This window comes from Erythrolamprus reginae, chromosome 10 (assembly GCF_031021105.1).
Source record: "Erythrolamprus reginae isolate rEryReg1 chromosome 10, rEryReg1.hap1, whole genome shotgun sequence".
Lineage (NCBI taxonomy): Eukaryota > Metazoa > Chordata > Lepidosauria > Squamata > Dipsadidae > Erythrolamprus > Erythrolamprus reginae.
Genome location: NC_091959.1, coordinates 2,026,813 through 2,053,654, shown reverse-complemented (window position 1 = coordinate 2,053,654; position 26,842 = coordinate 2,026,813). Strand labels below are relative to the sequence as shown.

The 26,842-nt window shown below is 45.7% G+C and overlaps 2 protein-coding genes across 8 annotated transcripts in view; both read right to left on the bottom strand.

The window, feature by feature from the left end:
• The window catches only part of MTMR10 (myotubularin related protein 10), a 780,230-nt gene that overhangs the window by 240,336 nt on the left and 513,052 nt on the right, over positions 1-26,842 (bottom strand). The window lies entirely within an intron of this gene.
• LRRC49 (leucine rich repeat containing 49) overlaps positions 18,215-26,842 on the bottom strand; it is a 29,963-nt gene continuing 21,335 nt past the window's right edge. For 6 of the 7 annotated variants that reach the window (XM_070763563.1, XM_070763562.1, XM_070763559.1 and 3 more), the window contains 5 exons: positions 24,912-25,116; positions 23,899-24,084; positions 20,753-20,862; positions 19,839-19,992; positions 18,253-18,969 (listed from right to left, as the gene is read on the bottom strand). In XM_070763563.1, coding sequence (XP_070619664.1) covers positions 18,763-18,969; positions 19,839-19,992; positions 20,753-20,862; positions 23,899-24,084; positions 24,912-25,116 — 862 coding nt within the window. In that variant the 3' untranslated portion in view covers positions 18,253-18,762. Of the gene's footprint in view, positions 18,970-19,838; positions 19,993-20,752; positions 20,863-23,898; positions 24,085-24,911; positions 25,117-26,842 lie in introns of all 7 variants that reach the window. The other variant, XM_070763561.1, reaches the window with a different exon arrangement.

The window sequence follows — 26,842 nt, the reverse complement described above, 5'->3', positions numbered from 1 at the left end:
GGTATTAAGACTTCCCTGGTCTTGGAGTGTATTCCCCTGTTGATGCAGCTTAGGATTGTGTTGGCTTTTTTAGCTGCTGCTGCACATTGTTGGCTCATGTTTAATTGATTGTCCACCAAGACTCCGAGGTCTCTTTCGCAGTCGCTACTGCTAAGAAGGGTTTCTCCCAGGTTGTATATGTGTCCAGGGTCTTTTCTGCCTAGGTGAAGGACTTTGCTTTTGTCGATGTTAAACATCATTTTGTTGGTATGGGCCCACTGTGTTAGTCTGTCTAGGTCTTTCTGTAATTTGAGCCTGTCTTCTAGGGTGTTGGCTACCCCCGCCAGCTTGGTGTCTTCTTAAAAGTCCCATGTTAGACTAAAACCTTCTCAAAATGAGATGGGCTAACGTCTCCTTAGTAGGTCCCATTCATCCTGGTGGCATTGGCTTAATTTTGACGTTGATTTGAGTTTCTTTGTCAGATGTGATGGTGTCATTTTGGAAAGAGCTCTGGATGAGGACCAGAGAAGGGCGAAAATCTCTCCTTTTTGCCACAAGCATTTCTCCATCCAAGAAATATTACAGGCATTCCTCAGGAATATTGCGGAATCCGTTCCAGACCACCGCAATAAAGCGAATATTGCAATAAAATGAATCACGTGGTTTTTGATCCTTAGTGACCCTATAGATTTTGTCTGGGAGAATCTGGTCTTTATCCTGGTCTGTCCCTGTCTTCCAACAGGGCCCCAACTGCCATTGTAACTGAGTTCATCAATTGATGGTCGTTTTCGAATTCCGTTTCCCATCTTTAAGTCTTCAGTCATCCAGTATCTCAGGGGTTGCCACAAAGTAGAAGGAGTCCAGCTATTCTCCAAAGCACCTGAGCATAGAACAAGAAGCAATGGGTGGAAACTAATGAAGGAGAGAAGCAACTTAGAACTAAGGAGAAATTTCCCAAGTTAGAACAATTAATCAGTGGAACAATTTTCCTCCAGAAGTTGTGAATGCTCCAACACTGGAGGGTTTTAAGCAGATGTTGGATAACCATTTGTCTGAAGCAGTGTAGGGTTTCCTGCCTGGTCAGGGGGTTGGACTAGAAGACCTCCAAGGTCCCTTCCAACTCTGTTGTTGCTGCTGCTGCTGTTGAATCTTGGGTCTTAGCAATGTGTCTGAAGTAGAATAATTTAATCCAGGGGTCATTCGGCTGGAGAAAACAGGACAAAAGTTTCAGGGCTGGTGAAAACCTCGCTTATTAGTTCAACATGATTTCTCGCACGGGGAAGGACTGGTGTTTGGGCTGCAGCTGGACACCATCAGGAGGAAGAACTGACTGACAACTCTGATCAAAGCGGTTTGCCGACCTTCAGCCATCTGTTCGGAGCAGGGCAAACCTGGGGTCCAAATTTCCTACTGTTGCCACTTACCGTCCATGCGGGCTGGTTAATTAAAACACAGTTAGAAGAACCAAGCAGGCATGAGGACAAATGTGGTGGCACCTCTGCAGGACAGCCACACAGTCGACAGAAACTGTGGTGGTCCCTCTACCTAAGAACGCCTCTACTTATGAACTTTTCTAGATAAGAATCGGGTGTTCAAGATTATTTTGCCTCTTCTTAAGAACCATTTTCCCCTTACAAACCTGAGCCTCCCAGGAGATTCCTAGAGAGGCCCCACGGAGGCTTCTCCCCGCCTTTTCCGGCCCTGTTTCCTCCCAGGAGATTCCTAGAGAGGCCCGATGGAGGCTTCTCCCTGCCTTTTCCGGCCCTGTTTCCTCCCAGGAGATTCCTAGAGAGGCCCGATGGAGGCTTCTCCCTGCCTTTTCCGGCCCTGTTTCCTCCCAGGAGATTCCTAGAGAGGCACCAAGGAGGCTTCTCCCTGCCTTTTCCGGCCCCGTTTCCTCCCAGGAGATTCCTAGAGAGGCCCCACAGAGGCTACTCCTTGCCTTTTCCGGCCCTGTTTCCTCCCAGGAGATTCCTATAGAGGCCCCACGGAGGCTTCTCCCTGCCTTTTCCGGCCCTGTTTCTTCCCAGGAGATTCCTAGAGAGGCCCCACGGAGGCTTCTCTCCGCCTTTTCCAGCCCAGTTTCCTCCCAGGAGATTCCTAGAGAGGCCCCACGGAGGCTTCTTATGTTGTAAGCCGCCCCAAGTCCTCGGAGAGGGGTGGCATATAAATCCAATAAACTTAAACTATACCGAGCAACCTAGATTTCTTGCACCTTGAAAGTTTTAGAAGCCTTCCCTGATTGAAAACAAAAATCCTCTGGCATCGTAAAATACTTTTTTCCATAGGCCAAAACTTTTTTGTCATCTGTGCCATATCCCAAATGGCATTATTATTATTATGTTTGGTATGTATGTGCTGTTTGGTTTTTAATTATGATAGGGTTTTTAGTTTTTTAATATTAGATTTGTGCCAGTATAATATTGTTTTTATCGTTGTTGTGAGCCGCCCTGAGTCTTCGGAGAGGGTCAGCATACAAATTTGATAAATTATTATTATTATTAAATTATTATTATTAAAAAAATGTTTTGCTTTAATAAATGTTAGTCTTTACGGTGCATTTTGCTACAGCAAGCTGGCAAGAAAGCAACACCTTTTCTTAAAAGTTCTGCCTACTTTGAAATTCTGGCTAGGAATTGGACTTCCAAGCGCTCTGTTGCTCTCAGGTTGTTGGTTTATTTTATAGCAATGGCATTGAGACTTATATACCACTTCACAGAATCCACCTCTTGCCCCCAACAATCTGGGTCCTCATTTTACAGAGCAGGGAAGGATGGAAGGCGGAGTCAACCTTGAGCCGGTGGTGAGATTTGAACTGGTGAACTACAGCTAGCAGTTAGCCGAAGCAGCCCACAGTGCTGCTCTCTAACCACTGCGCCACCCCAGCTCTTAAACCTCTGATTTCTATACAGTTCTATTTCTTTTCATAGATGTGTGAACTGAAACAGCACTTTTCCAAAATTGGGTTCCATGAAATGCCGCAGAACATTGAATCCTTGAAGAGATGCTCGATCAAATAAAAATTAAGAGGGCAACAGTCGCTATACAGTGTTCCCTCGATTTTCGTGGGTTCGAACTTCATGAAAAGTCTATACCATGGTTTTTCAAAAATATTAATTAAAAAATACTTCGTGGGTTTTTTCCATATACTACAGTTTTTCCCGCCCGATGACGTCATATGTCATCACCAAACTTTCGTCCGCCTTTAATAAATATATTTTTTAATAAACTTTAATAAATAAACATGGTGAGTAATAAACTAAATGGTTGCTAAGGGAATGGGAAATTGTAATTTAGGGGTTTAAAGTGTTAAGGGAAGGCTTGGGATACTGTTCATAGCCAAAAATACTGTATTTACTTCTGCATCTCTACTTCGCGGAAATTCGACTTTCGCGGGCGGTCTTGAACCCATCTCCTGCGAAAAATGAGGGAACACTGTACTATAAAAACGGTTGCAATTTTTTTTTACCGTGTTATATTTTCATTCACATCATCCCCTCTCCTTCTCTTTCCATAGATCTGTCTTTTTAATAAGCAATAAACTATCCATTAAATAGCCCATCCTCAAAACTGCCTTGCGGTTTAATGAGAATTTACTCAATCAGTTCTGGATCTTCATTCCTGGACTGCGGAGGTATTTGGGGCAACCTTCCCAGAAGCTCTTACTCATTTTCAACTAGTCCCGCGGACTCCACTGAAGATCACAACAAGGTGGTAGACACAACATCGTGTCTATCAAAAGGCTAAAACGCTGAGGAAGGTGTTTAGGGAATTCTTGGAACCCTCTCGAGCAGCCAGAGAGACGCAGAATGGGCTTATTAAGATTCCCGATAACCTGTGGGTTAAAACAAACTTTACAAAGTAAGTAGAAAGAATGCAAGAGTCTTGAAACCTTCTTGGAGATTTGACCTGCAAGGTCCCTTCCAACTATAATAATAAAATTAAAATTAAACCATCTTGGTTGCTCTTCTCTGCCCTCTTTCTAGAGTCTGAACATATTTTTTATAGTGTGACGACCCAAATTGGATGCAGTACTCTACGTATGGCCTTACTAAGCTTTGTAAAGTGGTATTAGTACCTCCCTCGATCTTGATTGTATCCCTCTGTGAATGAAATTTAGGATTGAATTGGCTGTTTTGGGTGCCACTGCTGGCTCCTAGTTAACACAGTGGGCCCACACCAACAAAATGATGTTCAATATCAACAAGAGCAAAGTCCTTCACCTAGGTAAAAAAAAACCTGGACACACATACAACCTGGGAGAAACCCCTCTCAGCAGTAGCAACGGTGAAAAAGATCTCGGAGTCTTGGTGGATAATCAACTAAACATGAGCCAAAAATGTGCAGCAGCAGCCAAAAAAGCCAACACAATCCTAAGCTGCATCAACAGGGGAATACACTCCAAGACCAGGGAAGTCTTAATACCACTCTACTACGCCCTGGTCAGACCACACCTGGAGTACTGTGTTCAGTTCTGGTCACCACACTTCAAAAGAGACATTGAAACTCTGGAGAAGGTGCAAAAAAGAGCAACCAAGATGATTAAGGGATTGGAAACCAAGACTTACGAAGAGAGACTGCGGGAACTGGGCATGGATAGCTTAGAGAAAAGGAGGGCCAGAGCGGACATGATAGCAGTCTACAGGTATACGAGGGGTTGCCACAGAGAGGGGGGGATCACTTTATTCTCCAGGGCACTGGAAAGCCGGACGAGGAACAACGGCTGGAAGCTGACCAAGGAGAGATTCAATCTGGAAATAAGGAAGGCATGGGGAAACTAAACATCTTCCCCTGGGCACGTTGAATTTATATATGGTATGCTTGTGTGTGTGTATGTTAGTATAGGGGTTTTTCTTAAATTTATAATATTTTAATTAATTGGATTATATATTGGATTGTCTTTTCACTTGTTGTGAGCCGCCCCGAGTTTTTGGAGAGGGGCGGCATACAAATCCAACTAATAAATAATAAATAAATAAATAAATAATAAAGAACTTCCTGACCATCAGAACAATCAACCAGTGGAACAACCTACCAGCGGACATTGTGAACTCCAATACTCTGGACATTTTAAAGAGGAAATTGGACTGGCATTTGGCTGGGATACTATAGGGTTCCTGCTTAGGCAGGGGGTTGGACTTGATGACCTGCATGGTCCCTTCCAACTCTAACAATAAATAAATAAATAAATAAATAAATAAATAAATAAATACTTTCTTTTAAATATTAGATTTGTTACATTGCACATTGTTATTATTATTGTTGTGAGCCGCCTCGAGTCTGCGGAGAGGGGCGGCATACAAATCTAAAAAATTATTATTATTATTATTAATAATAATAATTATATGCGTACTTTTGGTTTTTCTTGCCCAAGTTGTAAGACTTTGCTTTTCTCTATGTTGGATTTCATTCCGATCTCGGCCAAAGTCCTATCAAGAATTGCTTCTTGAAATGACCACAGCTCTCCTGGTAGCTCTGCGAAGATTTCCCGAAGGAGAACTTGCCTTCCAATGCAATTTTCCTTCCGCTCAACATTAAGACAGCAAACGCAGTGACATCTTAGGGAGATTTGTGGGGTATTTTTTCCCCTATCTTGGCGTCTCAGAGCCCACGGGGGGTTCAGTCAAAGTCATTATGGCCGCTGTTATGAAAATGGTTTTTCAATTTGCTAAATCGCATTTCATTGTATTCAAGGCTGCCGTACGCTTTCCGGAGGCAGACTACAAGCATCTGGTGTATAAGTATTTCAAATAAATAAAAATCTCAAGGCCCCAGTTCTGTGACAAGCTGTGACCAGAAACCCCTACGTTCATTCCGCACGGTGCGGAAACATCCATCCTAACACTGCTCGCTTAATGTCTTTCTCAATCACCTTTTTCTGGGCAGTGTTATCTTAGAACAGTGATGGGGAACCTTTTTTGGTTCGTGTGTCAAGAGCGGGTTCGTGGGCAGCTCGATTTTTAGATTTTCGTATTTCACTAATTTCTCTAGCTGCTTCTCCTCAACTCTGCTGTCTCCTAGGATTGCCTATTATTGATTTTTTAATTATTATCATCATCATCATCATTAATTGGATTTCTACGTCACTCCAAGGACTCGGGGCAGCTCACAACCCATAGGTTCATCATCACAGTCTTAGAATCATGGCAGGTCATAAGAAGATGATGATGATGATTATTATTATTATTATTATTATTATTATTATTATTATTATTATTATTAATTGGATTTGTATGCTGCCCCTCTCCGCAGACTCGGGGCGGCTAACAACAATGATAAAAACAGTATGTAGAAATCCAGTTAATAAAACAACTAAAAACCCTTATAATAAAACCAAACATACACACAAACATACCATGCACAACTTGTAATGGCCTAGGAGGAAGGAATAACTTAACTCCCCCATGCCTGGTGGCATAAATGAGTCTTGAGTAGTTTACGAAAGACAGGGAGGGTGGGGGCAGTTCCAATCTCCAGGGGGAGTTGGTTCCAGAGGGCTGGGGCTGCCACAGAGAAGGCTCTTCCCCTGGGGCCCGCCAAATGACATTGTTTAGTCGACAGGACCCGGAGAAGGCCAACTCTGTGGGACCTTATCGGTCGCTGGGATTCGTGTGGTAGCAAGATCCTCCAAGGGCAACGTGTATTTCATCGGGCTGTGTTCCAGATTCCCACCGCTTAGGGCAGTCATTCCTGAATCCTGACTGTTTCAAGTGGAATCTTCTGGTCCCACCCAACTGCGCATGGGTGCATCACCCCCACCCCCATTTCACGACTTCCAGTGGGCTCGGGAGGCCCATTTTTCATCCTTTTCAGGCTCCAGAGGCCTTCTTGGTCGAAATTGCCCTCTCAGAGCCTCCGCATGAGCCAAAAATCAGCTGGTGTGCACACACAGGCACGCTGGAGCTGAGCTACGGCAATGGCTCGCATGCCAGCAGATATGGCTTCGTGTGCCACCTGTGGCAGGCATGTCATAGTTCACCACCATGGTTCTAATCCTTCCCAATTCTTTTGTTATTTGGATCCAAACCAACCAGAAACGGCTGCTGGCTATTTTAGGACCCCCAAAATCACCTAGTAAGATGATTCCTTCCACCCTTCCACCTCTCACAATACTGGATAACACAGTATCAACAGTAGAGACCTTCAAATTTCTAGGTTCTATCATATCTCAAGACCCAAAATGGTCACCTAACATCAAAAACATCATCAAAAAAGCACAACGAAGAATGTTCTTTCTGCGCCAACTCAGGAAGCTCAAACTGCCCAAGGAGCTGCTGATCCAGTTCTACAGAGGAATCATTGAGCCTGTCATCTGCATCTCTATAACTCTCTGGTTTGGTTCCGCAACCCAACAAGACCGACACAAACTTCAGAGGAGAATCAGAACTGCAGAAAAAACAATGGCTGCCAACCTGCCTTCCATTGACGACCTGTAGACTGCATGAGTCAAAAAGAGGGCGGGGAAAATATTGACTGACCACTCGCATCCTGGACACAAACTGTTTCAACTCCTACCCTCAAAACATCGCTACAGAGCACTGCCCACCATGACGAGACACAAGAACAGTTTTTCCCCGAACGCCATCACTCTGCTAAACAAATAATTCCCTCAACACTGTCAAACATTTTACTAAATCTGCACTTTTATTCTACTAGTTTTTCTCATCATTCCTATCACCCATTTCCTCCCACTTAGGACTGTATGACTGTAACTTGTTGCTTGTATCCTAAGGTTTTTATTAATATTGATTGTTTCTTCATTGCTTATTTGACCCCTATGACAATCCTTAAGTGTTGTACCACATGATTCTTGACAAATGCATATTTTCTTTTAGAGCATCTGCACCAAGACAAATTCCTTGTGTGTCCAATCACACTTGGCCAATAAAAAATTCTATTCTATTCTATTCCATAAAGCCACCAGGAGGTCGGTTTCAAAGAAGCTCGTTGGGTCAGGAAAAGCAATTTAATTGTCTGAGAGGAGATCTACATTTTCCTGGAGATGGTGGAGGGGGGAAGGTCTATTTCATTTCTACCACTGTTACATTACTTAGTCTCGGGTTTTATGAGTTTGCCAGTGCAAACGTCGGAGGACCGTTGAGTTTCTTAGACAACGAAGCCCTCTTTCAAAGCCAGGTGGGTGAAGAACTTTGAAGAGCTCCACCCTGTCCTGAAAACCTTCAGATCTTCTTATCAACCATGAACTCTTAGAAAACCTCAGCGGAGAGTTATTTCTCATGCCCTGAACACGTTCCAAAAATTGATGAAAGAGTACAAGCCGTTCCATCGCCTTCGTTTTTGGAAAAGCAGCTTGCAAAAAAAAAAATTTTTAATTAAAGGAAAGTATGACTAAAATGCTGAAGCAAACCCACCGAACGGTATGAATTAGGCTTCCATTGTTTTGGCCTTGATAAATGCTTTATGACTGCTGTACCCAGGAGAGCCCTTTGCTAATGTTGGCAGAGGAAACACAACCAAAATAAGCCCGGAATTCTTGACAGAAGTGCTGCCAATTGGGGCATATTTTAACTTCCTCTTTCCCATCCCCCTGGTAATATTCTTAGAGGTGACCTTTGTAGCTGGCCAGGGAAACAACTGCTGGAGGAAGGTAGCCACTGACCAGTGATGAAAAACACTGGATGATGTCTTCACCATTCTTTGGAGAAGGTCAAGTTGCTGAATGTAGTTACCAGGGTGGTTTGGGAACAAATAGAAAAGAACAGATAGCAGCTTGATAGTTCACACATTCCTTGTTGTATAGATACACCAGAATGAATGACTGGGACTTGTTTAGAGAAGGTTGCCACAACTTTGGATTGACTGCAACAGCCGTTAAGACTTATATACCACTTCACAGGGCTTTACAGCCCTCTCTAAAGCGATTTACAGAGTCAGCAAACTTGCCCCCAACAATCTGGGTCCTCAGTTTACCAACCTCAGAAGGATGGAAGGATGAGTCCACCTTGAACACGTAAGGATCGGACACCAGGCTTTGGGCAGAATTAGCTTGCAATGCCACACTCTAACCACCATGGATGGATGGTGTTGTGGTTAGCTCTGGCCCAGCTCCTGCCCCAAGGACTGTGGATGTGGGGGAGACACCCACATGCTGCAGGCCTGTTTTGCGCCCCCCCCCCCGGTGGAATCTGCTGATGAAGGCTCCTCTGACCAAGAAGACATGAGTGACAGGGAGGAGGATAGTGTGGCAGACAGCTCAGAAGGAGATCAATTATCTAGCTCCTCCTTGGATTCGGAACAAGAGTTCATGATACAGCCACGCATGTGGAGAGCGATGCATAGGCAGCAACAACTGAGAGATTATCAAAGAAAATGAGGCCACCTGTGGTTGGGTGGGGCTGTGGTCATTAGTGAGGCTGCTATAAAGAGCAGCCTGTGGGTTTGGCCATTGTGGAAGATTATCTGATCGTTGTGTTTTGTGACTGCTTTACTGACTTTGACTTTTTCTGTGCTGATTTTCCCCCGCTTTGAAACTAAACCAGAGCAAAGTGTGTTTCACTTTGTGAAAGAAGGACTGTGAATTGCCTCACAGCTGCAAGCTAAGTATCTCAGAACTGATAAGGGACTTGTACAAATTACCAGGTTGTTTGGAGACGAGTGCTTTTTGCTATACCAAAAGAGGTCTTGGTTTAAGTGAATTTTCATTATAAAGAACATTGTTTTGAATTTTCAAATGTGTGTGTGTCTGAAATTTGTACCTGTGAATTTTTGGGAGGAGTCTACCAGAGAGCCCGACAGAACAGATGGATGGATGGATGGATGGATGGGTTCAGTACAAAACCTTAAAATGTGACTGTAGTCCTCAAACAATAATGCTGTCTATCATTTGTCCTTTTTGTGGCTATTCAAATAATGTGACTTCATCAACTGAAAAAGAGCACAAGCACCTATTTGAAAACTTATCTTGGTCAGTAAGCCACTTTCACCCAGTCACATGACTTTTAAGCTACCCCGGTCACATGATTCTCAAGCCACGCCCACCTGGTCACATGGTTGGCAAGCCACACCCACACAATAAGCCACGCCCACAATGCTAGAGTACAGCTCATCACTGTCGATAAACTGAATAATTTTCAAGAAAATATTGGACAAGCCATTTGTTTGGGATGCAACAAAGTCTCCTGCTTAAGCAATGGGTTGGACTAGAAGACCTCCAAGGTCCCTCTCACCGCCTTAGGATACTATCACACGGATTAACGGTGATTTAACCGAACCCTGAAGAGGAGACGGACCCTCAACACTGGAGTGGGTTTGTGCTCGCCCGGCCTGCCTCGGGGGAAACGTGCGCTCATCAATCAGCTCCTGCCATGGAGGAACCTTTCAGCCAGATGTGGAGGTCCTGGAGCCTCTTATTTATGTCGCTCTTTTGGTTTCCTTGGGCAAGATGAAACACAGAGAAATGCAGGCTTGGGAACTGCAAACGGCCCCACGTAGACCCATCCTGGGAGAGGAAAGCTAAATTTAGAAAAGTGATTCCAAATGGAATATTGCAACGCACATTTTTTTCCCCTCGGCCTCCAGCAATGGTATGAATGCAAAAGTTTAGATATACAGTAATCCCTCGCTACTTCACGGGTTTTCAAAGGGGGATTAAATCCATTAAATCCATTGAAAATTTTAAATCCATTAAAAATTCATAAAATTCTTCTACAGTTCTACTGTATTCTATTAAAGAAACTGGTAGGATGTCACATGTAGTTCCAGTTGGGAAACATTATAGAATGACTGTTTCATGCAAAAGGTGGGTTTTAAAAGTCCAAATACTCGTTAAATACATTAAAAAAATATCTTTTCTCTACTTCACGGAAATTCATTTTTTACGGGTGGTCTTGGAACGCATCCCTAGCGAAAAAAAAGGGATCACTGTACACAATTTGAATTGTCAGGAGTGCGCGTGTAAATTTTGCACTTTTTCAGACAGATCGCGTAGCTGCAGCCGTGTTTCGAAATGGCATCTGTAAGGGATGTATGTTACATTGAATTTCTCACTGTAGGGAAAGAAACTGTTGGGAACATTCACAAACGTTTGTGTACAGTTGATAGAGAATCTGCAGTCGACAGAAGTACGGTTAGTCGCTGGGCACAGAGAGTGAGGTCATTAGAAGATGGAAATGGGTTTGTGACCAGAACAAGAAGTGGTAACAACAGGGCATACACGCCCTTGTGTCTCGCTGGAGGAAGGCCATAGAAGGGGAGGGAGATTACATGGAAAAATCAAGAGTGTAGAGGAACCATAGAAACATAGAAGTCTGACGGCAGAAAAAGACCTCATGGTCCATCTAGTCTGCCCTTATACTATTTCCTGTATTTTATCTTACAATGGATATATGTTTATCCCAGGCATGTTTAAATTATGTTACTGTGGATTTATCAACCATGTCTGCTGGAAGTTTGTTCCAAGGATCTACTACTCTTTCAGTATAATATTTTCTAACGTTGCTTTTGATCTTTCCCCCAACTAACTTCAGATTGTGGCCCCTTGTTCTTGTGTTCACTTTCCTATTAAAAACACTTCCCTCCTGAACCTTATTTAACCCTTTAACATATTTAAATGTTTCGATCATGTCCCCCCTTTCCCTTCTGTCCTCCAGACTATAGAGATTGAGTTCATGAAGTCTTTCCTGATACGTTTTATGCTTAAGACCTTCCACCATTCTTGTAGCCCATCTTTGGACCTGTTTAATTTCGTCAATCTCTTTTTGTAGGTGAGGTCTCCAGAACTGAACACAGTATTATTCCAAATGTGGTCTTACCAGCGCTCTACATAAGGGGATAGACATGAAACAAGAAACATCATCATTTCTTGTGAGTAAGTTTCATTGTGTTCAATAAACAATTGTTGAAGAAAACAAATGGTGCATGTACACCGCTCCAAAAATCAAAGGGAACACTTAAACAACAGAATATAACTCCAAGTAAATCCAACTTCTGTGAAATCAAACTGTCCACTTAGGAAGCAACACTGATTGACAGTCAATTTCACAGGCTGTTGTGCACATTCAACTTTGTACAGAACAAAGTATTCAATGAGAATATTTCATTCATTCAGATCTAGGGTGTGTTCTTTGAGGGTTCCCTATATTTTTTTTGAGCAGTATATATTCCATATATACTGTACTTCCCCATCAAGAGAGAATTAAGAAATCACACGCCAGCTACCACACCAAAGACTACAAAACTGCTTCTTTCTGAGTGCAGATGGAACAGAACCGAGATGTATGGCTAAATAATATAATAATATTTATTTAAAGATAATATTTATGCTTGCTTTTCTTCTACTGGGAGGGCTGAAGGAAGGACTAGGCTGGGAATAGCAGGCCACTGAGAGGCAGCGGTGAACCTTTTAAAGGAAAAAACTGAATATTTCTTTTTGTATGTTTATATATTTATTCAATTTATACAGCTGTCCATCTACCTGTCAAGAGACTCCGGGTGGCTTACAAAGATCGTAAAGACAGAGGGGGCAACATTAAATATTGGATAAACAGAAGTTAAGTTAGTTAAAGCCATAAAACCAAAACATAATTTTTAATGGATGGAAATCTCTTTAAAAATTATTATTATTTATTAAATACTGGTTCCTTTCTTTTTAATGTGCTATTCCGCAATCACAGATTTTCTAAATAAGCGAGCTGACTCCAAAAAGTTTTTGTCCCAAGAGGGAACACTTGCTGAAGCTTTCAAGAAGCAATTTTCTTATTTTTCCCACTAATAGCAAATTTAATTTAACTTAACTTCTATGCCGCCCAATCCCAATGGGACTCAGGGCAGCTTACAACAAAGCTCCTCCCCCTTTTAATCTATTGATTTATTAATTCATTTTGGCCAGAGCAAAGCAATTGCAATTCTAGAATTCATTCTGTGTCTTTGCAACTCAACCTTGGTGATTTTAAGATCGGTGGAGTTCAACTCCCAGAATTCCCCAGCCAGTCTGCTGGAGAATTCTGGGAGTTGAAGTCCACCTATCTTCAAGTTCCCAAGGTGGAGAAATTTCATTTTATGGAATTGAGATGAACCAAACCCTCGAGAAAGCCTCCGTAGATGCCCTCCTGCAATTGAATTTGAAGAACAAAATCAAGGTTTTTCTTAAATGGAAGGAGGAGGAAAAAGGGACAGGAAGATGGAAAGTCTTGTCTTGGGAAACTGCGATGCTTCAAACACTTAAGTTTAATAAGTGATGCAATTTACAACTTTTGGCAGCTGGGATCCCGGAGCTTAAGCTGAACGTGGCACGGAATCAATAGGAATTAAACTGGCTCCACGCAGCGTATGTGCGACTGTCGGCAGTTTGACAAGTCCCACATTGGGGCAGCTGTGCTGAACTCCAGCATCTTGTCACCATCCCTGTTCCCCATTCATGTTTCATGTTCTCATCCATGTTCCTCGCGGCTTTTCCCATCTTCTCCCAAGAGCAGTGAGCCAAAAATAAAAAAGTTTCAGGAATAATATCCTTCGCTTTGGAGAAGAAGGGAAGGGAAGCGAGGCTGGGACAGAGAAATAAACTTTCAGGCAGGGGGAATATTTGCTTAGGGAACAACTATCCCTTACACACACACACACACACACACAAATTGGGGGGGTAGGTGGAGGGGGTGTTAGAGATAGAAGGAATGAAGACGGAATTATTTCCCCCCTGCCATTTGAAGGGCGACCCTCTCTTTGGATGGAAACATAAGGCAAATTCCTAAGTCTCCTTGTTAATGAGGGCTCAAGTATTTTGGACACAGCTTCAGGCCAGACCACATGGAAAGAGGAATGAAATTGGGGGAAGGAGGAGGAGAAAAGGGAAAGGATGAAGGGAGGAGGGAATTGGGGAAAGGAGGAGACGGAGGGAGGGAAGAAGAAATGAAGAGAGGGGAAGGAGAGGAAGAGGAGAAGGGAAGGGAAAGGGGAGGGGAGGGAGGAAGAGGAAAGAGAGGGGAGGAGGAAGGGGGAAGGGGAGGGAGGAAAGAAGAGGAGAGGAAGAGGAGAGGGAAAGGAAGGGGAAGGAGAGGGGAGGAAAGGAGGAAGGGGAAAGTGAGGGGAGGGGAGGAGAAAGAGGAAAGGGGAAGAGGGTGTAAAGGAGAGGAAGAGGAGACAGGAAGGGACACAAATAGCTTCAATCTTAAAACAGTTTTACAGGCATCTCAACCCGTAGCTCCCTCTGGATTTCTTTTTTGGGGGGTGCGCAGAAAGAGGTTCCACATTTCATTCTTTTTTCCTATGGAACCACTCTTCCTTCCCTTCTTCCTAAATCCCCTTGTCCTTTTTTATTCCACCCGATGGCTGTTGTGATAAGGACGCCCACGTACTGAATTCTAGCAAGAGGTCAAGGACGTTGCAGAGAGGGAAACACAGGCAAAGGGCTGTTTTCCATGGCAGCTTCCTTGTCCTCCCAGTGTTTATTCCTGCCCTTGGGCCACCGTTCAACCAGTGGGTGGTCAGGGGCTTCACACAATAGTTAACACAAAGCAGGAGGCCAAGGCTTGGCTAGAGGGTTGCCAGGCCCGGCTGGGAGCCCTCGTATCCACACTAGAAGTTCAACAGTTCAAGGTCTCTTGTCAACCACAACTCTGGGGAGGCATCTATCAATCAGCCCTGCTTGACTTCCAAAGCCTCCGCGTACACTTGGCTACACAACTGTCATCCCCCTCAGCTAATGTGATTGATGGGGGACGAGGGGACCCCTAGTTCAGTACCCCAAGAAGAAACGAGATATGAGATTCCAAGGGTTTCCTACAACAGGGATAAGAGACTTGTGGACTTCAACTCCCAGAATTCTGAGACCACGTATCTTCAGGTGGTTGAGGTTCTAGGTCAGTGATGGCGAACCTTTTTTCCCTCAGGTGCTGAAAGAGCATGGGTGTGCGCTATAGCTCATGCGCAAGTGCCCACACCCATAATTCAATGCCTGGAGAGGGTTAAAACAGCCCTCCAAAACATTTGGAGCCCGGAAACGGCCTGTTTCCCAACTTCTGATGGGCCCAGTAGGCTCATTTTTCACCCTTCCCAGACTCCAAAGGCTTCCCTAGAGCTGGGGAGGGTAAAAACACCTTCCCCGATCCCCAGGAGGCTCTCTGGAAGCCAAAAACGCCCTCCCAGAGCCTCTGTGTGAGCCAAAAATCAGCTGGCTGGCACACACATGAACACTGAAGCTGAGCTAGGGCAACAACAGATATGGTTCCATGTGCCACTTGTGACACCCGCGCCATAGGTTCGCCATCACTGTTTTAGGCGGTTGATGCACTACGCCACCCTGCCTCTTAACCAGCAACCAGGCAGAGAACCAGTTGCTAAAATCTTTCAACCCCAACCCTTTGGTCACCTGAGTATAAAGGTGAGCCAAGCCCCCAAGTGACTGTGATGTATGTGTGTGTGTAGCCATCATAACTCTGAAAATAGGCCATTAAGTAGCCCTGGGGAGTCCAGTGGTAATTTTGAGCAGTCATTAAGCCACCAGTCTTAAGTAGAGGACTACCTGTACAGGGAAAAATAATAATATGATGCATAGCGAACATACGGTATTTGCTATGGCTATACAGGCAAAGGATTTGCAGCCTCCGTAAACAAAACATGTCGTTTAAAGCTCTCCTGGATGTACAAAGGGAAGTTTTGCACCAGGAGGCTCTTCCACTGTCTTCGCAGTGAGCGGAGGTTTCCTTCTTCCAAAAATTCCAGCCCATCTCTTTCCGGCCTTCCCGGCAACCTTGGGTGGAGTTGAAAGAATGCAATTTCTCCTTGCTAAGATGAAGAAGGCCCTGCTCTTTGGAAGTTGGGGGTGGGTGGATAGGGAGGATGCTCCCTTCTCCAACTACCACACACACCCCGGGGACCTCAACCATCCTTCAAAACAAAACAGCTGTCCCAACTCAACGCTCCAAGATGACTTTACAAGCTGGACTTTCTGGTTGTGCTTGAAGACCTTTCACTCCTCATCCAAGGAGCTTCTTCCGTTCTGATGTAATGGTGGAGAAGGGATTTATCTCCCTTGGCATCCGGTCGTTAGCGCTCTCCTTGGGCTCACCAGAATCCTGTTGTCTTGTGATTCTTCTGTTCATACTCTGCTACTATTAGAATGACTTTCAGAAAGAGGACTAAACAACCAGATAACTGGAAGGAATATAAATCCTTCCATTCTCCACCATTCAATCTGAGGCACAATCTGAGGTTAGTTGGGAGGAAAGATCAGAAGCAACGCCAGGAAATATTATTTGACTGAGAGTCGTAGATGCTTGGAACAAACTTCCAGCAGATGTGGTTGGTCAATCCAATCACAAACTTCCAGCAGATGTGGTTGGTCAATCCAGTCACTGAATTGAAGCATGCCTGGGATAAACATAGATCCATCCTAAGATCAAATACAGGAACTAATATAAGGGCAGACTAGATGGACCATAAGGTCTTTTTCTGCCGTCAGTCTTCTATGTTTCTATGTTTCTATTGTGCGAATGCCGTTAAGATCTGCGATACTCCAAATAAGACGTCTGGACGGGGAGAACAGATGCAAAAGAAATGCAAACACCACCCGTTTTCTCCACCGCTGTATTTTGAATTAACTTCACAATCATTTGTCTAGCAGTATATTTGAAGGCGATGGAAACCAGATGTGGTTCTGGGCTATCCTCTCTATAAGTGTTAGAGGCGCAACCTGAAATCTACAAAGGGAGGCAGACTTCGGGGGGGTTTTCCTATCCTGATTTCTGCATAGATAGAAAAGATGAAAGTTAGGCAGCTGGATTCCTCTTTTCCAATGGCTTCCAGAACTGAACTTTATTCTGGATCTGTTCAGGACCCATGGGCTGCCAAATACCTTGAGTCTACCAGCATCCAATGCAAACACCTCTTGTGTTTACCGTTCAAGGACCTGCATTAATTTCTTGGCGAATTGCGAGGGAACCTGTCAGGGATGACAAAACCATCTCACAAACTCTTAACTTGGTTATGTCGGGGGTTTATAATTGGGCGCCCTCCTACTGACTCCGGTCATTAAGAATTCTGCTCTGCCCAAGGCGTGCCAACGGATTAGCCTCCGTAATGGAACTTCAGCCCCAAGACAGAGGTGAAAAAACATCCCCTGCCATGAAAAAAATGAAGCCCCCAGGTTTGAACAAAACCAGGAGGAGGGAGAGGACCAGGAAGACACTGGTGAGACCCCATTTGGAATAATACTGTGTCCAGTTTTGGAGACCTCACCTACAAAAAGATATTGACCAAATTGAACAGGTCCAAAGACGGGCTACAAGAATGGTGGAAGGTCTTAAGCATAAAACGTATCAGGAAAGACTCAATGGACTCCATCTGTATAGTCTGGAGGACAGAAGGAAAAAGGGGGAAATGATCGAAACATTTAAATATGTTAAAGGCTTAAATAAGGTTCAGGAGGGAAGTGTTTTTAATAGGAAAGTGAACACAAGAACAAGGGGGCACAATCTGAAGTTAGTTGGGGGAAAGATCAAAAGCAGCATGAGAAAATATTAGTTGACTGAAAGAGTAGTAGATCCTTGGAACAAACTTCCAGCAGACGTGGTTGGTAAATCCACAGTAACTGAATTTAAACATGCCTGGCATAAACATAGATCCATTCTAAGATAAAATACAGAAAATAGTATAAGGGTAGACTAGATGGACCATGAGGTCTTTTTCTGCCGTCAGTCTTCTATGTTTCTAAGACACAATGGAGAAAAGTGGTTCATACCGTATTTTTCAGAGTATAAGACGCACCATAGTTTTTGGGGAGGAAGATAAGAAAAAAAGCAGATTGGGGGGTGTTGATGGGGCATTTTTTCCAGCCTGTGAAACCTATGTTTGAGGGACTGGGCAGGGCTACACTCAACGCAAAAGACACAGCCAAATTTTTACCCTCTTTTTTGGGGGGGAGGGGGAGGGGGGGAGGGAGAATATGTGCCTTATACAGTAAAATACAGTATTTGCACCAGCATCTCTTTAGGGACCACCGTCTTTCGCACAAGACTGCCCAAATATCCCGAGCATCCTAACCTCCATCGTCACCCGATTTCAGAAGCAAGTCAAGTTGCTAAACAGGGCAGGAGAATTCGGGGTACAGCCACCCTGACTTTGATGTCCTGTGTTTTTTTTTGGCAGGAGTTGAAAACCTTTTTATTCCCCGAGGTTTGTTTGATGCTTTCAGGTTTTTCAACTCTTGTGCTTTGCAATGAACGCAGTTCCCAGCCGCCGGATACTTTAGCCTCCTAAATATTTCATCTGAGCTCGGCATTTTTATTCCCGCGCTTATTTACCATTGGAAAGAACGGCTCCTTTGCAAGTTGTCAAACAGAACAACTTTATTAACTTGCCAGTCCTCAAACTCCAGTGTTTTCACTCGCGCCGTTTCTGCCGCTATCGCCGCCACTGGCAGCAGCCCGCGGCACCAGGAAAGGAAGAATAAGACACCGTTCCGGGTCTCCAAGGAGCGCTTGACCATGCAAAGAGTTAGAAAACCAGCAACAAGGGGGAGGGGGAAAGTGCGAGAAAGTGAGGATCCTTTGGCCTCAGCAAAAATAAATAATAATAATAATAACAATAAATGTGTGGTCTGCCTATCTCTGTACCGAGTAGGTGCTTGTGTATATTTTAACGTGGGAGAAAGGATGAGGAAATGAAAATAAAAGCCAACTTATGTGAAAGTAGGAAGAGTGTTTTGCTAGGAAAACAAGGCTTTTTCAAGGCAAAGTGTCTCAGGAGGATGGCAACGATAGACGCCCCTGCAGGGCCTTTTGGGGGGCCAAGAAAAGCCCCTCCCCCCACCGGAATACTGAGCGGGGAAGGTCAGAGTTTCTCCTCGGCCAGGCGCTGGAGGCAATGCCTCCGGTGGGCGTCCTGGTTGTGCATCTCGATGACGGCGTCCCGGACCAGCTCGACGAACACCTGGGGCCAGAGTTTCTGCAGGGCCTCGCACTTGGTGTGGATGTCGGCGGCTTCCTTGGCCAGCTGCTGGACGTAGCCCTGGCAGAAGGACTTCTTCTCCTTCAGCTCCTGCACGGGAGAAGCGCGGTTTGAGGGCCGCGGGTGGGGAAGAAACCCTGGCTGGGAGGGCAAATTGTGGGAGAGAATGTGTGTGTGTGTGTGTGTGTGTGAGAGAGAGAGAGAGAGAGAGAGAGAGAGAGAGAGAAAGAAAGAAAGAAAGAGAGAGAGAGAGGAGAGAGAGAGAGAGACAGAAAGAAAGAGAGAAAGGAGAGAGAAAGAAATAAGGGAGGGGGAGAAAGGAAGGAGAGAAAGAAAGAAAGGAGTGAGAAAGTGAGAGAGACAGAGAAAGAAAGAAAGGAGTGAGAGAGAAAGTGAGAGAGAGAGAGAGAAAGAAAGGAGTGGGAGAGAAAGTGAGAGAGAGAGAAAGAAAGAAGAAAGAAAGGAGTGAGAGAGAAAGTGAGAGAGAAAGAAAGAAATAAAGAAAGGAGTGAGAGAGAAAGTGAGTGAGAAAGGAGTGAGAGAGAAAGTGAGAGAGAAAGAAAGAAAGAAAGAAAGAAAGAAAGGAGTGAGAGAGAGAGAGAAAGTGAGAGAGGAAGAAAGAAAGAAAGAAGAAAGGAGTGAGAGAGAAAGTGAGAGAGAGAGAAAGAAAGAGAGAGAGAGAGAGAGAGAAAGAAAAAGAAAGAGAAAGAAAGAAAGAAAGAAAGGAGGAAGGAAAGGAGGGAAGGAGGGAGGAATGAGCTAATGCTCAGGCACCTTGAATTTTCCTGCTGGACCTTAAAATGCATTATTTCCTAAAGAGGAAATCAAAAGTGACCTTTCGGGCAAAGGAAATTAAGTAAGAAACCGATTATGAGGCTGAGAAACCATTGCAACCCCACGACAGAGCCCGGCCGGAGTGGCCTTTTCTCCGCAGCCCTGGTTCTCTGCAGGCCTCTCACCTCCTGTTTCTCCGTCTGCAGAACCCCTGAAATGTAAGTCAGGAGGGACCGGGTGCCGTTTTCTCCTTCGGGCTTCGGCCGGTTGTTGCCGTTGTCGCTGGCGGCCCCGAATTTCTTCCCTTTGGCCTCCAAGAGAAAACACAACTGCTTCTTTCTGGGGACAGGGGAGGGGGGGGGAGAAAGGCCCCAGATTTACGAGTCCATCAAATCCTGCCTGGGATGGAGAGACTTTCATCGGCCGATGGGGACCTGATTTATTTGTCCCCCTGCCTGGGTGGCCTCCTTTCTCTTTCGTGCCAGGATTTCAGAGTTCTGCCATTATTTAGGACAGGCAGCAACTCTCACCCATGATGGACAATCGGAGAAACAGCCATCTAGAGATAGGCTGTATGCGGGCGTACAGGTAACTCTCGAGGTACGGTCATTCGTTTAGTGACCGCTCCACATCCCTCCCTCCCTATCTTCTTTTTTCCTTTTTTCCTTCCCTCTTTCCCTTCTGTTAGTTTTATTCCCTCCCTCTCTTTTATCCTCCCTCCCTTCCCTCTTTCCTTTATTTTATGTCCTCCCTCTCTCCTTCCCTTTCCTCTTTTATCCCCCCCTTTCCTTTTCCCCCTCTCCTTTTCTTTCCTCCCTCCCTTCTTTTATCCTCCCTCCCTTCTTCACTCTTTCCTTCCCTCTCTCCCTTCTTTTATCCTTCCTCCCCACCTTTCTTCTTTTATCCTCCCTTCTTTCCTCTTTTTCCCTGTTATTTTTCCTTTCTTTCCTTTCCTTCCTTCTTTCCTCTTTCCTCCCTCCCTTCTTTTATCCTCCCTCCTTTCCTCTTTTTGCCCTCTCTCCTTTTGTCTTTCCTCCCACCCTCCCTTCTTCCCTCTTCCCTTCCCTCCCTGCCCCTCTGCCTAATCTCCCTTGCTTACCTGCAATCTCCCAGCAGTGAGACCAGGCGGCAATAGGGCACACTGGAAGAGGCCAGGCAGGCCAAGATCCCAAACAGCCTTTCAGCCATTATCATGTCATTCTGGGTGACCTGCAGAGGAGGGGGGGGGGAGAGAAAAAGGAGAGACATCAGAGAGGAACCAGAGTGAAGCAGCTTCAACCCAAACATGATGGATAGATTCAAAGAGGGACTTTTGGAGGCCCAGCAGAACCCTCACGTGAAAGACAGCACAACCGAAGCAATGAATCAGTAGAATGAACAATGGGTGGGTGGAAGGGTTTGTCTCCACAAGTTGGGGGGCTCCATCACTGGAAGCCTTGGGGAAGAAACTAGGCAGCCATTTGTCTGGAATGGGAGAGGGCAGGGATGGCGAACCTTTGTTCCCTCGGGTGCTGAAAGAGCATGTGTGCATGCTATCGCACATTCCCGAGTGCCCACACCCATCATTCCATGCCTGGGGAGGGCGAAAACAGCCTCCCCTGCCCCCTGGAGGCCCTCTGGAGGCCTGAAACGGCCTGTTTCCCAACTTCTGGTGGGCCCAGTAGGCTCGTGTTTTGTCCTCCCCAGGCTCCAAAGGCTTCCCTGGATCCAGGGGAGGGTAAAAAGGCCCTTCCCCACTCCCTGGAGGCTCTCTGGAAGCCAAAAATGCCCTCCCAGAGCCTCTGTGCACACCCAAAATCAGCTGACCGCACACACATGCACGTTGGAGCTGAGCTAGGACAAAGGCCCGCATGCCAGCAGATATGGCTCTGAATGCCACCTGTGGCACCCGTGCCATAGGTTCGCCATCACTGCGATAGGGTTTTGTACACGAGTGGTAGGTTGGACTAGAAGATCTTCAAGGTATAACTTTGGTGGGACCCAGGGGAAGAGCCTTCTCTGTGGCGGCCCCGGCCCTCTGGAACCAGCTCCCCCCAGATATCAGAGTTGCCCTCACCCTCCTTGCCTTTCGCAAGCTCCTTAAAACCCACCTCTGTCGTCAGGCATGGAGGAATTGAGATATTCCCTTCCCCCTAGGCTTATAGAACTTATACATGGTATGCGTGTATGTATGAGTGGTTCTTTAAATTGGGGTTTTTTTAGATTATTTTTAATATTAGATTTGTTTTCATTGTCTTTTCATTGTTGTTAGCCACCCCGAGTCTTCAGAGAGGCGCGGCATACAAATCAAATCAAATCAAATCAATCAATCAATCAATCAATCAATCAATCAATAAATAAATAAATAAATAATATTTTGAGGCATGATGCATATTCAAGGGGGCGGGCAGTGTGTATCCTCTTCCAAACTTGCAAAGTGCATCGCATTCCCAGTGATGCACAAAGAATCAATTTCATACAGTGTGTATGTGTGAGTGAGAGAGAGAGAAAGAGAAAGAGGGAGGGAGGGAGAGAAAGAGGGAGGGAGGGAGGGAAGCAGAGGAGAGGAAATAAATATATGCCCCTACACACAGTCTCCGGGGCACAAGAACAATCCAACGAGTTCTCAAAAAAGTAATTTATGTGGAGCTAAGAAAAACATGAAGAATGTTTTAGCGTCCAGCATTCAAAATATAAAGGCACGGTTGTTTTATATGCGATTCCCGAGGACTGGAACGGTTTCCCTCTTGGTGAAAAAAATAAGAGTTCCTTCTTTTCCCTCCTTCTGGGAGGCTCCAGGGGAGTTTAGGGTTTTGGCTCCCTTCAGCCCTCTGCTCCACCGTGGACCCAGGCCAAGAAAGAGCTGAAAAGCAAAGCTCTGCGAATTGCAGCCCTAGATGCATTTCATACGTTTGGTGAACAATCGAATACAAACCCAAGTTTGTAATCGATTGCAAACCTTGTTAAAATTTCTTGTGCGTCCAGAATTGGCTTTAAAAAAAAAAAATACCCCAGTTGCAACAGACAGAAAGACGGTGCTAAATAAATAAGCAAATAAACCAAATAAATAAACAAAGCTAGCAAGCAGGCAGCAGGCAGGACATACTAAATAAATAAGCAAATAAACAAAATAAATGAATAAATAAAGGCCCCCCCTCCTTCGTTTCCTGATTGCACTTTCATTTGCTCCCCCCATTCCATTTTTCTCATGTTTTTTCCTGTTGGAATTTTCGCTCGGTTCACTCGACACATTTATTGGCTTCCTTGGCAAACACAGATGAACACACACGGACGAACACCGACACGCACGCCTTGCAAAGAATTTGCCCATGTCAGCAGTGCAAGGAGTGTGTGTAAAAAAACCCGCGTAAGAGTCGGTCGCGATTTGAACCTTGGGAAGAAGGCAGGGAAATTCTCAGAAAGTTAAAATTGCTGCAAGCCAGAAAATTGGAAAACAGAAACAGCCCCCACAACTTTAAGCTTCACAATTAAGGTCCTGGGATGTGCAGAAATGACCAAAATACAGGAAAAAAGACAAATCCGAATTTTACAAAATATGGGAAAGTTGGTGCAAATGGCTCAAACAGAAAAAATACATTAAAAAACCTAAAGGAAAAGTAAAACTAGACACTTCTTCCTTTCTTACCCAAACATAATGAAAATATAGAAACTCTGCAGCCTTCTCTGTGGCGGCCCCGGCCCTCTGGAATCAACTCCCCCCAGAGATTAGAACGGCCCCCACCCTCCTTGTCTTTCGCAAATTACTCAAGACCCACCTTTGTCGCCAGGCATGGGGGAGTTAGGATATTCCTTCCCCTAGGCCATTACAAGTTATGCATGGTATGTTTGTGTGTATGTTTGGTTTTTATAATAAGGGATTTTAGTTGTTTTATTAAATTGGATTGTTACATGTTGTTTTTTATCATTGTTGTTAGCCGTCCCGAGTCTGTGGAGAGGGGCGGCATACAAATCCAATACATAAATAAATAATAAATAAATAAATAAAGACCTCTTGGTCCATCTAGGATGGATCTATGCTTATCCCAGGCAGGTTTACATTCAGTGACTATGGATTTATCAACCATGTCTGCTGGAAGTTTGTTCCCAGCATCTACTACTCATATTGCCTGGCTTACAGTGAATCAGAGTTAGTAGCCTTAGCCACGGTTTATTCTGGCAGTCAGCCTCCCCCTGAAATCTCCCTGCAGCCAGAGAAGCAGAAGAACGTGGTCTTGAAAGGCCAACGGGGTTGGGGGACGGACTCACCTCTGCTCCGTTGATCTTCTGCAGGTTAAAGTGGCTCAGCCGGAACAGGGCGTAAAACTTCCAGAGGGTGAAGGCCACCACGGGGTTTCCCTGAGTCTCCACCGTCAGCTGCTCCAGCCGGCGCAGGTGGGCTAAGGCGTTGAACTGCTGCAACATGCTGAGGTTGGTCTCCTTGAACTTCAAGTGCTGGAAGGGGCAAGCAGGGGGAAGACGGGAGGGACAGTTGGGCCATTAAGGGCCGGGGTGGCCCAGGGGTTAGAGGGCAGCCCTGCAGGCTCCTTCAGATGACTGCTGGCTCTGACCACTGGCTCAAGGTGGACTCAGCCTTCCGTCCTTCCGAGGTGAGCAAGAATAAGGACCCAGATGGTTGGGGGCAAAGAGGCTGATTCTGTCAACCGCTTAGAGGGGGCTGTGAAAGTACTACAGCACGAAGCGGTATATGAGTCTTAAGTGCTATTCCTTCCTTCCCTCCTTCCTTCCCTCCCTCCCTCCCTCCTTCCTTCCTTCCTCCCTCCCTCCTTCCCTTCCTTCCTTCCCTCCTTCCCTTCCTTCCTTCCTTCCCTTCCCTTCCTTCCCTTCCTTCTTTCCTCCCTTCCTTCCTTCCCTCCCTCCTTCCCTTCCTTCCTTCCCTCCTTCCTTCCTTTCCTTCTTTCCTTCCTTCCTTCCTTCCTTCCCTCCCTCCTTCCCTTCTTCCTTCCCTCCTTCCTTCCTTTCCTTCCCTCCCTCCTTCCTTCCTTCCTTCCTTCCCTCCCTCCCCTCCCTCCTTCGTTCCTTCCCTCCCTCCCTCCTTCCCTTCCTTCCTTCCCTCCTTCCCTTCCTTCCTTCCTTCCCTTCCCTTCCTTCCCTTCCTTCTTTCCTCCCTTCCTTCCTTCCTCCCTCCTTCCCTTCCTTCCTTCCCTCCTTCCTTCCTTTCCTTCTTTCCTCCTTCCTTCCTTCCCTCCCTCCTTCCCTTCCTTCCTTCCTTCCCTCCCTCCCTCCTTCCCTCCCTCCAAAAGGGAGAGATGCCAACTTGCCATAAAATTGGGGAACTTGATCTTGAGTTTCGATAGTGCGGGAATGATTTCATCGAAGTCAATGAAAATGAAAGAGATGGTGACGATGTTTCCCGCTGTCTGGACGCTCCAATTCCGATCGAGGGATTCCAGCGCTCCGGAACCGTACAGGCAGAGGGTGTCACCGTCTATTTCAACCAGATGGGACTCCAGACCTGGCAGGGACCTGGAGTGAGAGAGGGGGGGGGGGAGAGAAAGACATAGAGAGGGAGGGGGAGAGAGGGAGAAAGGAAGGAGAGGAAGAAAGAGAGAGAGAGAGGGAGGGAGGAAAAGAGTGAGAGGGAGGGAAGGAGGGAGAGGAAGAGGGAGAAAAAGAGAGAGGAAGGGAGATAGAGAGGGAGTGGGAAGAAAGGGAGGGAGGGACAGAGGGAGAGGGAGGGAGAGAGAGGAAAAGAATGAGAGGGAAGGAGGGAGAGAGGAAGAAAAGAGGGAGGGAGGGAGAGAGGGAGGGAGGGGGGAAGAAAGGGAGGAAGGGAGGGGGAGAAAAGAGGGAGGGAGGAGGGAGGGAAGAGGGGAGAGAGAGAGAGACAGAGAATGAATGAATGGTGATACAGAAGCCGAGAATTCCTATCCAGTCCTAGCAACAGCCAGCTAGTCCTCAACTTACAACAGTTTCTTTAGGGACCCTCCAAAGTTACAAGGGGCGCTGAGCAAAAGGAGAACTCGTGACCACGTCTCAGGCGATTCCCCAGGGTCACGTGATCGGGGGGGTTCCTATTTATGACGGGCGCCGTGTCCCGGAGTCACGCGATCCCTCTTGGTGACCTTCCGGCCAGCAAAGACACTGGCCCAGCCAGATTCAATTAATAACTTCAGTGATTCGCTTAACAGCTGCGGCAAGGAAGGTTGTAAAATGGGGTGAAGGCCTCGCTTAGCAGCAGACCTGCGGGGCTCCCCTGGGGCTGCAATTCGGGGACCGGCTGTGCCACCTCTCTCTTTTCTCGCAGGCTCAGAGCCGCGGAGGGGCCTTGCGACGCCTTCTGCTCTCGGGGTGGCTGCCCCCAGGGCTCCCTGCCCACCCTTGAACTCCTTCCTCCGGCAGCACCAAAGCTTCATCTGGGTTTTGTTCAGGTGTCAGACATGCCAGGAAGGGGGGACCTGCCCACTCTCCTTTGATTTGCAAGGGGTCGTTTAGGGAGGAATCCAACCTGGGGGCCAAAAGCATTTAAAAGAAAGAAAGGAAAGAAAACCTTCTGGAAATGTTACCCAGACCCCACCCCGAAAACGCCCCGTCTGTGTTCAATTTTCTCTTCTCTGAATTCCACCGTGCAGGTTTCTCTAGCAGAGGGGAAACTTTGAAAACCTCAGCAAAAGCAGGAAGGGTCGGAAATCGAACTTGCATCCTTGGCCTTGTAAGGCAGAGAATTAACCTCTAGGCTACAGTATCCAATCCCTTCAGCTCTGCACCAGGGAATATATATACAGTGCTCCCTCGATTTTTGCGGGTTCGAACTTCGCGGAACATCTATACCACGGTTTTTCAAAAATATTAATTAAAAAATACTTCGCGGGTTTCCCCCCTATACCACGGTTTTTCCCACCCAATGACGTCATATGTCATTGCTAAACTTTTGTCAGCCTTTAAAAAACATTTTTTAAAATAAACTTTAATAAATAAACATGGTGAGTAACAATCTAAATGGTTGCTAAGGGAATGAGAAATTGTAATTTAGAGGTTTAAAGTGTTAAGGGAAGGCTGGTGATACTGTTCATAGCCAAAAATAGTGTATTTACTTCAGCATCTCTACTTCGCGGAAATTCGACCTTTGCGGGCGGCCTCGGAACGCATCCCCTGCGAAAATCGAGGGAACACTGTATATTGAATATATTTATATATTCTATACAAATAACATGTAACCCTTCCCTGGTACAGAGCTGAAGGGATTGGATAC